The sequence below is a fragment of the Hemicordylus capensis genome, chromosome 3, assembly GCF_027244095.1.
Source record: "Hemicordylus capensis ecotype Gifberg chromosome 3, rHemCap1.1.pri, whole genome shotgun sequence".
Classification (NCBI taxonomy): domain Eukaryota; kingdom Metazoa; phylum Chordata; class Lepidosauria; order Squamata; family Cordylidae; genus Hemicordylus; species Hemicordylus capensis.
Window position 1 is genome coordinate 64,526,639 of NC_069659.1, and position 15,381 is coordinate 64,542,019.

The 15,381-nt window shown below is 38.9% G+C and overlaps 1 protein-coding gene across 10 annotated transcripts in view; it reads left to right on the forward strand.

The window, feature by feature from the left end:
- Positions 1-15,381, forward strand: part of EPHA6 (EPH receptor A6) — a 750,202-nt gene that overhangs the window by 548,843 nt on the left and 185,978 nt on the right. For all 10 annotated transcript variants that reach the window (XM_053308761.1, XM_053308762.1, XM_053308763.1 and 7 more), the window contains one exon: positions 5,104-5,289. In XM_053308761.1, the coding sequence (XP_053164736.1) occupies positions 5,104-5,289 (186 nt within the window). The remainder of the gene's footprint in view (positions 1-5,103; positions 5,290-15,381) is intronic.

Genomic DNA, 15,381 nt, shown 5'->3' on the forward strand with positions numbered 1-15,381 from the left:
CTTTACCTTTTTACCTTAAGATCCAAAATTTTGCCCTAGCGTAAAGAATTGGTATGTTTTCCCATCCACTCTACCCCTGTGATTGCACCCATGTATTTATACTCTTTGACATTTCAATTTCTGGATTTGGGAATGTTTGAGGGGGTTCTATCTATATAGATGCCATCTGTTATATAGATACAATTCCCATTGCTTTATTATATAAATGCCATTGGTTGTGGAATATGCTCCCCATGGATATAAGAGGATTGTCTTCGTTGGAGGCCTTCAGGAGAGCTGTAAAGACCCATCTTTTTAGCCTGGCTTTTGATGACAGTTTTAATGTTATTTAGTTTTAACTGTAATTCCAATCTGCTTTTGGTTGGTTTTTTATTTTAATTGTTAATTGATTTTAATTGGGTTTTAAAAAAAATTTTCATTTTAATGTAAACCCTCCTGAGCCACCTTTGGAAGAGTGGTATATAAATAAAATAAATAAAATAAATTTAATTGTATTCACTTTTTTCCTGTGAATATCTAGCAGTAGTCTAATCAGCATGTTCCCTGGAGAGAGAGATTGTCACTATTATTATTATTATTATTTTTACATTTATATCCCACTCTTCCTCCAAGGAGCCCAGAGCGGTGTACTACATACTTGAGCTTCTCTTTCACAACAACCCTGTGAAGTAGGTTAGGCTGAGAGAGAAGTGACTGGCCCAGAGTCACCCAGCTAGTTTTATGGCTGAATGGGGATTTGAACTCGGGTCTCCCCGGTCCTAGTCCAGCACTCTAACCACTACACCACGCTGGCTCTAGTAGATGATGTCAGAATTTCATTCTGTCACTCACAGAGTTGCCATTATATCTAACATGGGAAGTCCCTGTGCAGAATTGACTCTCTAGGGCACTTTAGAGAGTCTCTGCTGAAGGGTTTTAACTGGAAATTTCACATGGATCCAGAATGCTATGAAAATCCAGAATGCTGTGAAAATTAAGTGCAGAGCCACCAGCATGCCTTCTTGCTGATGTACATTTTTTTTCTGCATGAAATAATATAACAAGGGGGAAACATGTGTAATCCATTGAGATATCTATCTATCTCTCTATCTATCTATCATATTTTTATATCATCTGATATGTACATCTCTAGGTGGTGTACAAAACGTAAAACAATATAAAAAGTCACAGATTAAAATCCATGAAACATAATAAAAACAATTACATAAAGCAGTTACTAAAACAAATAATTAAACTTAATTCTAATTAAAAGCCTGTCAAAACAGGTGTCTTGAGGATCTTCCTGATAACAAAAAGGAAATGCTCTTATTTCAGCAGGGAGCATTTTTCAAAGTCCTGGGGCAGCCACAGAGAAAGCCTGGTCCCAGGTCGCCCCCAAACAAGCCAGCAGCAACCTTAACCAGACCTCTCCAGAAGATCATAACAGGCAGCAAGTTCATGACAAAGAAGGTGCTCTCTTAAATACCCTAACCCAAACCATTAAGGGCTTTATAGGTAATAATCAACACTTTATATTTTGTCTGGAAACATATCGACAGCCAGTGCAGTTCTTTTAAAATCGGTGTTATGTGGTCCCTTCATGTTGTCCCGGAGACCAGTCTGGCTGCTTCATTCTTTACCAATTGTAGTTTCTGGACTATGGACAAAGGTAGCCCCACGTAAAGTGCATTATAGTAGTCAAACCTGGATGTTACCAGCATATGTACCACTGTTTTAAAGTCATAATAATGCATCTTGCTACATGTTTGTACCTTCTGCTGTTTATTGAACTGTAATATAATAGAATAATCAACAACTGGAACACAGAGCAGTTTTCCACTTTGTATGTGACAAGACGTTCCTTTTAGATACCTTATGATCATAACAAATCACATTTTGCACTCTAATGAGCACTCTCTGGACTACAAAAATACCATGTAGAAGATAAGTCAAACCCAAAGTCATGTAAGGTTTCTGTTAACAAACGGGGAGGGGGGGGAACTTTTGCATATGAAAAATGAGAACAGCATAATGAGAATTTTAAAGAGTGCACTTTATTGTATCAACTATATAAAATATAGTTGCCACTGTGCATTGCTGCAGTTATGCAGTGCAAAATACACAAGAGAATTGTCATTCAAAATACACTATTCATCTTTTTCTTTTTATCTCCCCCCCTGCCCCTGTTTGAAATATAGATTAATACATGGTCATTCTGTAGAACAAGTGTATCATTTTAATTACTTAGAAATCACATTTCAAGTATCCCTCAGTTGGATAGGACACAAAGATTGAGCAATACAAAGCACAGCCATTTTCTCAGCAGTTGTGATTCGGGAAGCTATGTCCCCTCAGCACTGTCAATATAAAAAGCAATAACAAAATTAGTATGCGGGATTGAACTCTGGGCCATGGGAATGAACCAAGATATGGAAAGAGGCCTGACATTCTTGAGACATGTTCTGAGCCTACCTAGATGTGTTAAGAGTGCTGATTTTAGATTAGAAGTTGGGTCCCCTGCAGCTAATACCTTAACCTGGATATATGCTCTGAATTTTTGGATCTGGTTATACAGTATCTGTCCTTTATAAATCACAGTTCCAACCAGTTATTTAATGTTGATGTTGACAGATACTTATACCAGCTCCTGGCAGAACACGTTAAGCCAATTTGAGCCAACCTGATAGGACTTTCCCTACCCATCTGAGAATATATTATTACATAAAGGCTAAAGCCCTGTTCACACATGGAAAACAAAGGAACACTGTAACTGTGTACAGCACTCCAAAGCATGCCCTGATGTACCCCCCCCCCCGCCCGCCCAGCACTAATGTGTTGGAAAGCCTCGTCCTCACTGTGCTGCTCTAAAGAGGCATGACTCCAGGAGTCCCAGTGACCCAGTCTGCCAAATACGGAAATGCCCACATTCATGCTTGTGGCATTTGCTGCTTCAGACACCATAACTGTGAGTAGCAGAGTGCAGGTGAGGCTTCCCAGCACATCAGTGCAGGGGACAGGTGTGCTCTGGGATCCTGATACAGTGTCCCTTTTCTTTCTGTATGCGAACAGCTTAAGAGACCATAAAACATAGGTCTTACTGTCTTTGGATGGTAAGTGTGTGTCCTTTTCCTCTTCCTCCTTCGGAAACATCCTTGAATAATGCATGCAGAAGGTTTTTCACACAAGGCTCTACTGTATACTTTGGGGTAGGGAATCTGCTTTGCAGCAGATTCAAGGCATTTTAATTCCAGAGATTAGATAGACCATTAGCGTAGCCATTAGCACCTCCAACAACACCTTCAAAGAAAGCAGAAGCCCCAGAGGTGTTTTTTTCAAAAGCTCCTAGAAATAGAGGATTTTTTAATCCTGGACATAACTCCGGCTAAGCCAGAATTCACAGTCTCCCTTCAGAGAAAAACAAAGCCCTGTCTGTCCTGGTCCCTGATAGCCCGCATGAAGGTCAGGTTAAATCCAGCAAATATGTGGACTGGCACACTCCAGTCAGGAGTGGATGGTGGGCGTGGGGAGCCCTCTCTATAAAACCTCCAGGGGAGTTTTTTAACCTCACAGCATACCTCTCTGCCACTCCCAGGAACTGATAAACTGTTAAGGGATTTAGCAGGCAAAATTCCCTCTTTGTCTGCCCTCCTGATTCTTGGATGGTGGGTCCCCCCCACCACACTTTTCTTTTCACTTGGCACCTTAACACTCTGGTCAGCTGCTCTGTGCTCTCAGCATTCAACAAGATGCTAGAAGCACAAGTCCTCAAAATTCACAGAGTTGTTGGGGAAGAGTTAACACTTTATTTATTTTTTAATTTGCACTTGTGCTGTATATGCTTCTGAATGTGGGGATATCATGGGCATGTACAAATTACTAGCTTAATTTTATTTCCAAACTGATGAGCATTCAGCATCTTTCAAGATTAGAAGGTATGATATAGTAGAACTTGGACTTAATGTCTTGCCTCAAGAAGCTAGGCTATTTTACTTAATTCCACAATTCAAAAGGAACAGAGTAAGGAATGCTATGGACAAGATTTAAGAAGAACCATGGTAGCAACAATTTCTGCATTTATGTTACCACTCTAGCTGGAAATTTGCATAGCACTAAGCAATTCTTTATTTTTGCCCTCCTCTACTGGATTCAAAGAGGTTATTGCTAAAGAAGAAACTGTTGCTTAAAGGATCAGCAAAGTATGTTTATCTTTTATACCCATTTGGACTTGTGTGCTACAAGATGTATTCCTATGGTACAGCTTTATTCATACTTGTACTTCTAAGAACAACATAGTTTTAGCAAAAGGAATTAAGAGTTACAAAATGTCCACCACCAGAGAGGTTATTTATCTCAGGAATTAATATAGTGGAATTGTATAGCTGTATCAGCTAAATATACTGCTGAAATGTGAAACCTTTTGCTCCAGTGAAGAATGATTAAAGAAGCAGTGAAGAATGATTAAAGAAGAGGTAGCAGTGGGGGAAATCCCACAATAAAAAACAAATCTTTATTAGTCGTTCTGACAACTGTCAGGAGGAACTTCTATATTTCCTCTACCAACCCTTGCCAAGATTTGTAGTTGTGATAAGTGGCAGTTAAGCTTCAGCAATAGTTGATGGTGAAATCATATAATAGTAACAGCATGACTGGTGCAGAAGTGGTCAGGAGTCTGTCTATATGGGTGCCCAGTTAATCATTCACAGACTTTTGTCTACATCATTTTAATATGTTTATACACATGGGATGAAAGGACTCCTAAAGTCAGAAGTGCAGCTGTTTGTACTTATTCAGGCATTTTATTTATTTACTTGTTTATTTATTTATTCATTCATCCAACAAATTTCTATGCCACCCAAAACCTACGTCTCTGGGCAGTTTACAATAAAGACACAATTAAAACAAAATTTAAACATTAAAACAATTTTAAACTTAAAACAAGTTAAAAGTATCAAAACTGTAAATCTAATTAAAAGCCTGGGTGAACAGTTGTGTCTTGACTGACTTTTTAAAAGTTGTCAGAGATGGAAACTTTTATTTCAACATATTGATACAGTTATGATAAAATGACATGATAAAGGCTTAAAAATATAAATTGCTGACAGACAATTCTGCTTTTCATTTCAGGTGAATTTGGAGAAGTGTGTAGTGGCCGCCTGAAGACGCCTGGTAAAAGGGAGATTCCTGTTGCCATTAAAACTCTGAAAGGTGGTTATGTGGACAGACAGAGACGGGACTTCTTACGAGAAGCTAGTATCATGGGACAATTTGACCACCCAAATATCATCCGCCTTGAAGGAGTTGTTACAAAAAGTAAGTGGTTCTGGAGGGTTAGTTGGTTGTTTATATTATTGTTGCATGTGCATCAATCCAGCTAGGAAAATTCATATACAGATATAGGTCCACCTGTAGTTCTGCTTAAGAGGGGACAGTGTGCACAAATGGGTGTTCTGCAATGCTCTGATTATTGCATTGCAAGGGTGCAAACGAGGGAAGGTTTGGAGAGCATCTCCTCACAAAAAAATTTAGGAGAGAGGAAAGACATTCTCAGGGAAGGGAGAAATATTTGGGGGATTTAAGATATGAGTTATTAGGGTTGGCGACGAAAGTTCAGTAAAACGAGGAAGGAACTTCTCAGATGCTTAGAGGGGGATCAGTACCTCTGCTGCTTTGCAACCATATGTGTAATACCAGACGTCTATTTGGCATTTACACACTCTCAGATCTTAGGATTTAGGACATTGTTTTACAGGTGATATAAATGTTTCCATATTGGTTATGATCAGCTATTCAAAAATAAGTTCTATAATATCATTGAAAATAATGGCTGACATGTTGTTCAACAGTGTACTGGTGGAATCCAGAAATTTGCACAAGTGCAAGAAGATAGCATAGCAGTTGTGTTCTGCTAACTGCTCTTGTGAAAGTGCACAGAATGCATGCCGTGTTAGCGCTGGCTTATTCTTGTGCTGTCACATTTGAACAAGTGGAAACTCTTGTCAGCAATGCAAGCTCTTGTGTAGCAGAACTCTCCTGAGCATGTTGCATTGTTGTAATGTCCTTCCATGACTGTAATGTGGCAGAACATGTCGGCCACTGAGTGATAAAAGTCAGAATTCTCCATAGCATTGTGAAGGAGGTAAAATAAATTTCTTTATATACATTTTGTATAATTTATGCAATATCTTCACTTTTTATACTCTGCTGTCTAACAAAAGATACAATTTACTGACAATGCAACAACTGAGTGATTTTCATTGTGGGAGCATATTCATATTCATTATTATAGATGGTGTCTTGAATATTACAATAGGCTTCTGAAGAGGTAGCATGGATTTGCAAAACAAAATGAAATAATGTGATGACTTGCTCAAGATGTTGTAGTATTTAGTTAATTGCACAGAGTAGGGAAGGATGCACTATAGACTGGTGCCATACACAGTAGCAAGCTAGTTATTGGCAATAGTGTGACCATCCAGCCTACTGTGCATGGAATCCCAAATAATCAGCAAAATAATTCAGAAAAACCTGTCCTCACAGAAAATTGCATATTTTTTCCCCTGTTGTTGCCTTTTTTCAGGATGAAAATATCCATGCTAATATTTGGGGAGGTTCCACACACCCCTACATCTACTGTAGGACTGCTCAACTTTGGCCCTCTGATGTTTTTGGAGGGCCAAGGTTTGGAGGGTTATATTATTGACCACAGCTGTCAATAGTCTATTTCGTAGTCCAACATCTGCAAGAGGGCCAAAGTAGTGCAGCCCTGATCTACTGTCACAAACAAGTAGGCGGCTGTTTAAGGCAGATGTCAAACTGTACATATGTGGATTTTTTTTAAAAAAAGACACATTTTTAATTTAATAACAAGTGTTATATAGGATGCATGATCAAGACAAAGTTCTAGCTATCAACATCAAATCAGGTTTGCTGATTTGTGATGCTTCCTTATGTCCGTTACTATTTTAAAGCATATTCAAAGCTTCTGGAAAATGTGTTGACAGAAAGAAATATCTTCATCTCACTGCAGTATGAATAAGCCTTCCTTTTTAAACTTTTTTTTTAATTCTTAAATATGAAATACAAGGGATAATATTGTATCACCGCTGAATATGACAAAAATGCAAATAAAGAAAATGACAATCTAAACAAATATCATGTCTAATAATAATGGTTTCCAGAATCTGTATCTATCTGCCTTATTACTATCTGTCTTAGAATATGAGCTTGTCTTACTCATAGTGCTTGGTAGCATTACAAAGTGAGCAATGTTTTCTCCAGAATTGCTCCAGCTCAGATAATAATCTGTGGGCTGTAACTCAGCAATAAAGCATCCGCTCTGCATGCAGAAGGTCTCAGGTTCATTCCCTGGTATCTCCAGATAGGGCTTAGAGAGACTCCTGCCTGAAACCTCCTGGAGAACTGCTGCCAGTCAGTGAAGACCAGGGATACACAACTTTGACCCTCCAGCAACTGTTGGACTACAACTCCATCATCAGTGGCCAATAGTCAAGGATGGTGGGAGTTGTTGACAAACATCTACAGGAGGGCTGAAGTTGTTTAAACAATACTGTACTGAGTCAGATGGACTAATAGTATGACTTGATATATAGAAGCTTCCCATGTCCCTAAGCCCTTTTAATATTTATTTATTTATTTATTTATTTATTTATTTATTTACACAGTCAGACAGGTGTTATTGACTGGTTTGTTTTATCCAGAAATCGAATCCTTCCCAAGGGCCTGGGATGGCTGAATTTTATTGTATTATTATTATTATTATTATTATTATTATTATTATTATTATTATTATTTTACACAGTCAGACAGGCATTATTGACTGGTTTGTTTTATCCAGACATCGAGTCCTTCCCAAGGACCTGGGATGCCAGAATTTTATTGTCAATGTTGTTGCTGTTGTTATAGATACTGTCGCAGAATATAGGCTGTTCCCAGTAAAGCTGCTTTTTGTAACTGGCTGATGGTGATGGTGATGGTGATGGTGATGGTGATGGTGATGGTGATGGTGATGGTGATGATGATGACATTTATATCCCGCTCTTCCTCCAAGGAGCCCAGAGCGGTGTACTACATACTTAAGCTTCTCTTTCACAACAACCCTGTGAAGTAGGCTAGGCTGAGAGAGAAGTGACTGGCCCAGAGTCACCCAGCTAGTTTCATGGCTGAATGGAGATTTGAACTTGGGTCTCTCGGGTCCTATTCCAGCACTCTAACCACTACACAATTTAAAAACAATTTTAAAATACAAATATTTATATGATGCTCCCATACTAGCAATCTAGTTTGTAAGTCATCTGAGAATGACCCTTGTAATTAACAACTCTACTCTGGCACAGATGCTCAGAACCAATAAACAGGTCAGTCTTTCAACAGTCTTGTACCAAATCCATCCAGCAGAAATATTAATGGTTCCTGCCATCGCATAAGTGCTGCTACTTGACTGTATTGTGTTTGGCACTCTTAGAGATGCTAGAACAATTTGCAGATTGCTGTATGTTTCCAGGGCGTGTCTTTCCCCACTCCTGTTGCCATGTGTTGTTTTCCTTCTAACAGTCATAGGTGTTTTTTACTTTAAGGCTCCCAACAAATCCAGCCTGCTTTTTCTTCAACTGCTTTCCCAGTTCTCACTAGCCCTACCCCCTTATCCCAGTCCTCTAGGCTTTGTCCTTAAAGGAACAGTCTCACATCCTCACACTGCTCCTTGAGCTCTGTTGCTGCTTGCTCTGTTCCTACTATGCAAAGAAGCATGTCAATGAACTCCCTGAAGTGTCCTTCAGGGACTTCATTGACATGCTTCTTTGCACGTAACATTCAAACCTGCCCTCTATAATTTGAATTGAGATCAATGCTTTCTTCTACCGATAGCCCGATTGTAGTGGGACTTTAAGTACTATTCAGTCAAATTCATTCAAATCAATATCCTAGAATAGCTTCTTGACTCTCTCTTTGTTCTACCAACAGTCACTGCTCATACCTTTCCCCATTGTATTAAAGTTCAGTTTCAGTTCTTTCTGATGGGAAGAGTGTAATCTTATTGTGGTATTTTGGGAAAATCTGTTTACACATTTACATATTATAAGTGGAAAGCAGCCGCCAGCAGGAACAAGACTAGCCCCGAGGCAGAAGTAATATAGTCCAGTATCTGAAAATCCCCCTAAGGCTGCTTCTCCACAGGAAGGAAAATCTCTCCTTCTTCTCTTGTTCCAGATCTCAGGAGAGTCAAATCCCATATCCTCCCTCCGGGCTCTGTCTGGAGTCTTCTTTTTTCCCCATTTAAATAATAATAATCATCATCATCATCATCATTATATCCTATAGGCCTTGCTTGCCATTGAAGGTCTATTATATTAATGAAATGCTCATTTACCTGTGAATAGCTCTGGTATGCAGAGAAAGTTGGTGCTTCCATCCTACTCATCTTAGACCTAGCCAAGCCATAACCATGCCTTATATGACTTACTGTTGGGTTCTAGAATTCATAAATTATTACTATTAGAATGAATTTGTTAGATTGCAAATTGCCACACAGTTTTTATTATAAATAATTAGTATTTCCCCCATTTGATTCCCTCACAAAATACCCTCAGCGTAATTATTGTCTTTGGAATATTTAGAATATTTAGAATAGGCAGAAAAAAACATTTTCTGTATATTTTCTCATAATAAATTGTCTAGAATGAAGACAATCCTCATCATGGCTTTGAGGTGATATCACATGCTGGGGGCCGGCACAGCCTTTCCAATCCTCTTCGCATGCTGTTGCACTAGAGGGTGAAACTTCCCAGCTCTGTCAATGCTTTAGAAGTACTCTGTAAGAGAGGAAACACATCGCTGAGGGTCAGCAGCATGTTTCCTCTCTTATAGGGTGTTTCAAGAGTATGGGCAGAGCTGGGAGGTTTCACCCTGTGGTGCAGCAGGAGGCACAGGGAATTGTGGGAGTTGTGCAGGGGCTTTCATCATGTCCCTACAGAGCCTCCTAACATAAACGCTTTGTTAGGATATCAGCCACTGAGGACTATCTTCCAGATAAATATGCTTGGGATTGCAGCATTAAACTGATAACAACAAAACATATTTGTCTCTCAAAGATGAGCCTGATGCGCAGACCAATTCACTGGCCTATTTACTCTAATAACAATTCTGTATTGGTCAATTTTTGTAGGATCTTGATTATAAATTTAATAGATCTAGAAACTTCAATGATTGCAATGATTTCAATCACTAGATTAAAGCATTCATTGATTAATTGGTATAGGCATTTTAATTTCTAAAAGCATTTTAAAAAACCTATTATGTTTAAAAGGCTTTGCATATTTGAACACTGCAGAGCTATAATGCTTACAAATTATAAGCTATTCCTAGAAGTTAAAATAAATAAAACTTTCGGTAAAGGGAACAAACAACAAATAGAATAATTGTGTGATCTTAGTATCTAATAAACATACAATTTTCAAGAAATTCATCACCTTGCTACCCATTTCTTGATCTAACACAGTTAGTTAGCTGTATCATTTCTGTGATCTTTCATACCTTTTTCAGACAATCATTAGTTGTAGATTGTCCATTATCCTTCTGCTATGCACAATTTTTTGGTTCAAAGACAATTTGTAACCAATTTAATATCACAGCATTCAATTCAACTCTTTAAATAATTTAACAGGAACTCTACAATTTTCTACTTAATTTTATACTTTTTCCTACTTAATTTTATACTCTTCCCTGATATTTCCTAATAAGGTAGTATAAACACTATACAATCTAAACAATTTGCTAGATTATTTTGCATTTCCTGCATCTTGCATGTTCTAACATGCATTTTCTGTAATTAATATAGTCTCAGATAAAAGTGAAATCCCATACAAGCATAGCAAAATAACAATATTATGCCAAACTATTTGCATATATCTTGTGATACAGCAAGATTTAGATTATTTCCCCATTTAGTTTGATATGGATGAATTGTCAGAGTACCCTGCTCCATTATCTCCTTATACATAACTTAGTGGATCATTTAACGTTTTCTTGTAACAGAAACTTCTAAAAACTGAATCTAGGTACTACTGCACCATATTTCAGGATTAAAGTTATATTTGAAAATACTGATAGAAGGGACCTCATCTCTTGTTATCCTAGCTACCACTTCTTTATAAAACAGATTAGATATCATTTCTGAGTCTCATGAACATCCGTCCCCCCAAAAAATCTATATTGGAAGTGTTTCGGAACACTTAGATCCACAATCTTCTCGCTGTAGATAACCAAAGAAAGAGCTTTATTTTGGCTATACATTTTCCATCTCTGCAGAATTTCATAGTTAATTGGGTTTCCTGATTTTTTTTTCTTTTAGAAGTATTGTCTGAAACCAACATACAGCATAGAGGAGATTTTTATCTCTGTTTTTTCTAATGCTAACAACTGGTGTGCAGAGTAAGAAAGCTCTTAATTCCTCAGGGACCTACATCCAAATTGCTCAGGCGAAGGGGAGATTGGCAAATAGCTCACAAACACACATACACTGTGCTGTATTACCGTGCTGTAGTAGCACAGCAGTAATGTGCAACACTACTCTGGAACACAGAAGCAGTGCCCACACAGTACCACCATTTTTCACAAACTGCTGGTGCTTCATTAGTCTGCATGTCAGCCATTATCTTGTAATACACTGAGTTCTCTCTGGTTGCTTCCAACATGGTTGCATTGTAACAAGCTGCTTAATTCTATGAGGACACATTTTAATTGGTGAGGCCGGTGTGTGTGTGTGTGTGTGTGTGTGTGTGTGTGTTTGCTATTGTGTTGCTATATTTGTTACAGCAAATATATAACGGAATATAGTAGAAGGAAAAATTCAGTATTAGACAGTATTTTCCTTCTAACTTTGTGATAGTTTTTGTTTATTATAAGTTTTTTTCATATTCCAGAATATCAACAAGGGACGAGGTTTTGGTTATAAGCAAATTTATTTAGATTAATTAGATTAATTAAAAGGCAGAAAATTAATTAATCCTTAATGGGCCATTAGCTATAAAATGTAAAACTTTATTTTTAAAATTGTTCCACCAAAGATGTTCAGTTTGGTTCTGTAAGGATACTAAAGACTGAGCTGTTTCTGAACAGCAATTTCAATACCATTGCAATACAGTGTCACTAGCCTATGGGATAATTATCAGATAGAATGTGAGAACAAACGCACTGAGACATACACCACCACAAGTGTTTAATGAATCACTTTTTGAAGATGAGAATCAGAGCTTATTGCCTAGGCACACACTTTCTCCTCTGTGAGCCATAAAGTGATAACCATTGCCTATGCCTATATATATTGCTTCAGTCACAATGTTTTTACCTATTGACCAAAGGGGAAAAACCAAATTACTTGATTGCAATAAATCTATCCATTCATTAATTATTGATGAATGAAACAAAAATCACAGATTATATCAGTCTATCTATCTATCTATCTATCTATCTATCTAGTTTTTTTCGTATTTCAGGAAAGTAAATATTCACACACACACACACACACACACACACACACACACACACACACACTGTATTATGTAATTTCCTACTCTGGCTTACACTGGACCTATTTCAACTATTCTGTCTCACTGGAGATGAATTCTAACAGTGGTTTCCCATATAGCCCAGTTTGCTTTTTAGTAATTCCGAAAGTTCAGATTCTAAAGTATTTTGATGTACTTGAAGCAGACATCTGTAGAGTGAAAGCTTTCAGGGATGCAGCTTCACCTTTAGAATTACTTTGTTGCATGTTGTGGCCACCTTGGTTATGCCATTTACACAAAGTATATGCCCTGAAATTCACACAACAGTTATTCAATACAAGAACAAAAGCAAGATTTCACTCACACTGGTTTTGCTTCAGAAACAGTATTGATTTTGTGGGTTTTAGTTAAGAAAAAAAAGGACTCATTTGTTTTATTTAAAATCCATTGGCTGATGTGCTTGTTGGGAGTGCAGAGGAAGCCTGTGTTTTTGTTTGAGGTCAATCTGCTTTAGTGATTGCTTTCTTTCATCCTGCCTTTGGAAGTGTAAGTGCCAATTCTGGATTTCACACTGAGCTTATTTGGCTGAATTTAAAACTATCTGGAATGGCAGCCTTTCCAAAATGGGTGTATAGGAACATGCACCTGGATCAAATGTTGACAAAGCCAGTGGAAAATTCCATTCACCTGAATAGGAAAATAAGGACATGTTGGCAGGTATGGAATTCTTCCAGGGGTAAGGTATTAATTTGACTTCCAATTTGCATCAGATACTGATGCAATGTTTCATGAGCCCTGAAAAACCCTCATTCAAAAGAATCTTTGCAGCTAGTTTCTTTTTGCTCAAAAGATATCTAACTCATGAAAAGGCATTTGCTAAGCAATAGTTTCTTTCAGAATCACCATTTTCCAAATTAAAAGGTTATTCAGACTCATCTATGCGGATTCTTTTGAAAAACTGATATTCATTATTAGAGCAAGATAAGTACCATTCTCCATAAAGATTTAAATCTATTGACCCAGACATGGAGACTGAGGAATAGCAATTTGGAAGTCAGGTTTACCTTTTATTTCTGTATGCAGTACATTTATACAACAATGGATATAGCTTTGTGTATAATTATGAAGATGAGGAAGCATTTCTTCCATATGTTGTGCTGTGATGATTTTCGGTTGGATAGTTTGAACTGTTTTACTCAGCCAAGCAGAATACATGAAGTCCTCAGTGTTTTGATTGCAGGTCCTTGTTAAGATACTGTTTATTCCACTGGTCTTTAGGATGAAAATGAAGAGGTCAGTACATATTGCCTGGCATAGTATGAAAGCAAAGAAACAGCAAGATCCTGCCTTGCATTATACACTGAGTCACTTTTAATTGCAGATCTCTTTTCTCATTACAAATGTGTCGGCCATTGACATTTGTGATTCCTTATTCTTCTTTTTACTTGAGCAAGGTACATCAGAATAAATCAGAAGCAGGAAACCTGCCAGGGAGGCAGTTGGACCATTAGACAATGAGGGAGTGAAAGGGATTATTAAGGAGGATATGGAAGTTGCAAAGAAGCAAAATGAGTTCTTTGTGTCCGTCTTCCCGGCAGAGGATACTGAGCATATACCTCTTCCTGAACCAGGCTTTTCATGGATGGAGGCTAAAGAAATGAGTCAGATAGAAGTGACAAGAGATGATGTTCTAAACTGTCTGGAAAAACTGAAAACTAGCAAATCATCAGGGCCGGATGGCATCCATCCAAGAGTCCTCAAAGAACTCAAATGTGAAATTGTTGACCTCCTTGTTAAAATATTTTACTTACCCCTGCAATCAGGCTCTGTTCCAGAGGACTGGAAGGTAGCAAATCTAAGACTGCTTTTCAAAGAGGGTTCTGGGCCAATCAGAGGTGATCGGAGGGATCCAGGAGCGATCGGATAGTTGGAGGGCTATAGGCCACCTCCAGCCTCAGGCAGGAGGCCTCTGAGTACCAGTTGCAAGGGAGTAACAGCAAGAGGGAGGGCATGCCCTCAACTCCTGCCTATAGGCTTCCAGCGGCATCTGGTGGGCCACTGTGTGAAACAGGATGCTGGACTAGATGGGCCTTGGGCCTGATCCAGCAGGGCTGTTCTTATGTTCTTAAGGACATTATGTTCTAAGATTTGAGCTCCTAGGATAATGCATTGTTTCTCCAGCTTGTTAACAGGCTGAAACCATTGCACCCAGATCCCCACTAAAGACTGGACAGGGATTTATGGATGAAACTAGGATCACTTTATCCAGATTCCAACACCACAACCAATTTGAGGTTGCCCAAATGATAAGACAAATGAGGACCATGAAATGGTGGCCACTGTCAAAGTAATCACCCTGCACAGGCTGCAATGGGCACATAATTTCCCCATTAGGATAGTGTTCCCTGGGGAAAGAAGTCCCAGACTCCCCCAGATGTACAAGTACCTGCACTGGATGAAGCACTCTCTCCATCCCCTTTTTCACCTCCCCCGGACTGCAGCCCAGCACTGTTCCCACGAGTTAAGCGAACTCTGGGCATTCCCTGCCTCAGCAGAAGTTATACTAGATGACCCAGCCTCAGCGGGTAGTGCCACCAGTGACTGTGCCACTGGCACACCTGCCCAATAGGACAGCGGGTACCCCACCCCACACCCCTGCTGCATGCAGCCACCACGGTGAAAAGGCCAGCCATTGTGGGTGCTCGCTCCCCAGACTGTTATCTGCATCCAGCGCGTTCAGCTGCGGGGATTCCAAAGGATCCCCAGGCTGGTCATGAGGTACAACCCAATTGGCAGGTCCTTCCAATGCAGCAACCCGGGCCTGAAACTCCTGGAAAAGGGCAGCCTTTTGTTTATCAACAGCATCTTTCCCATGCTTCTT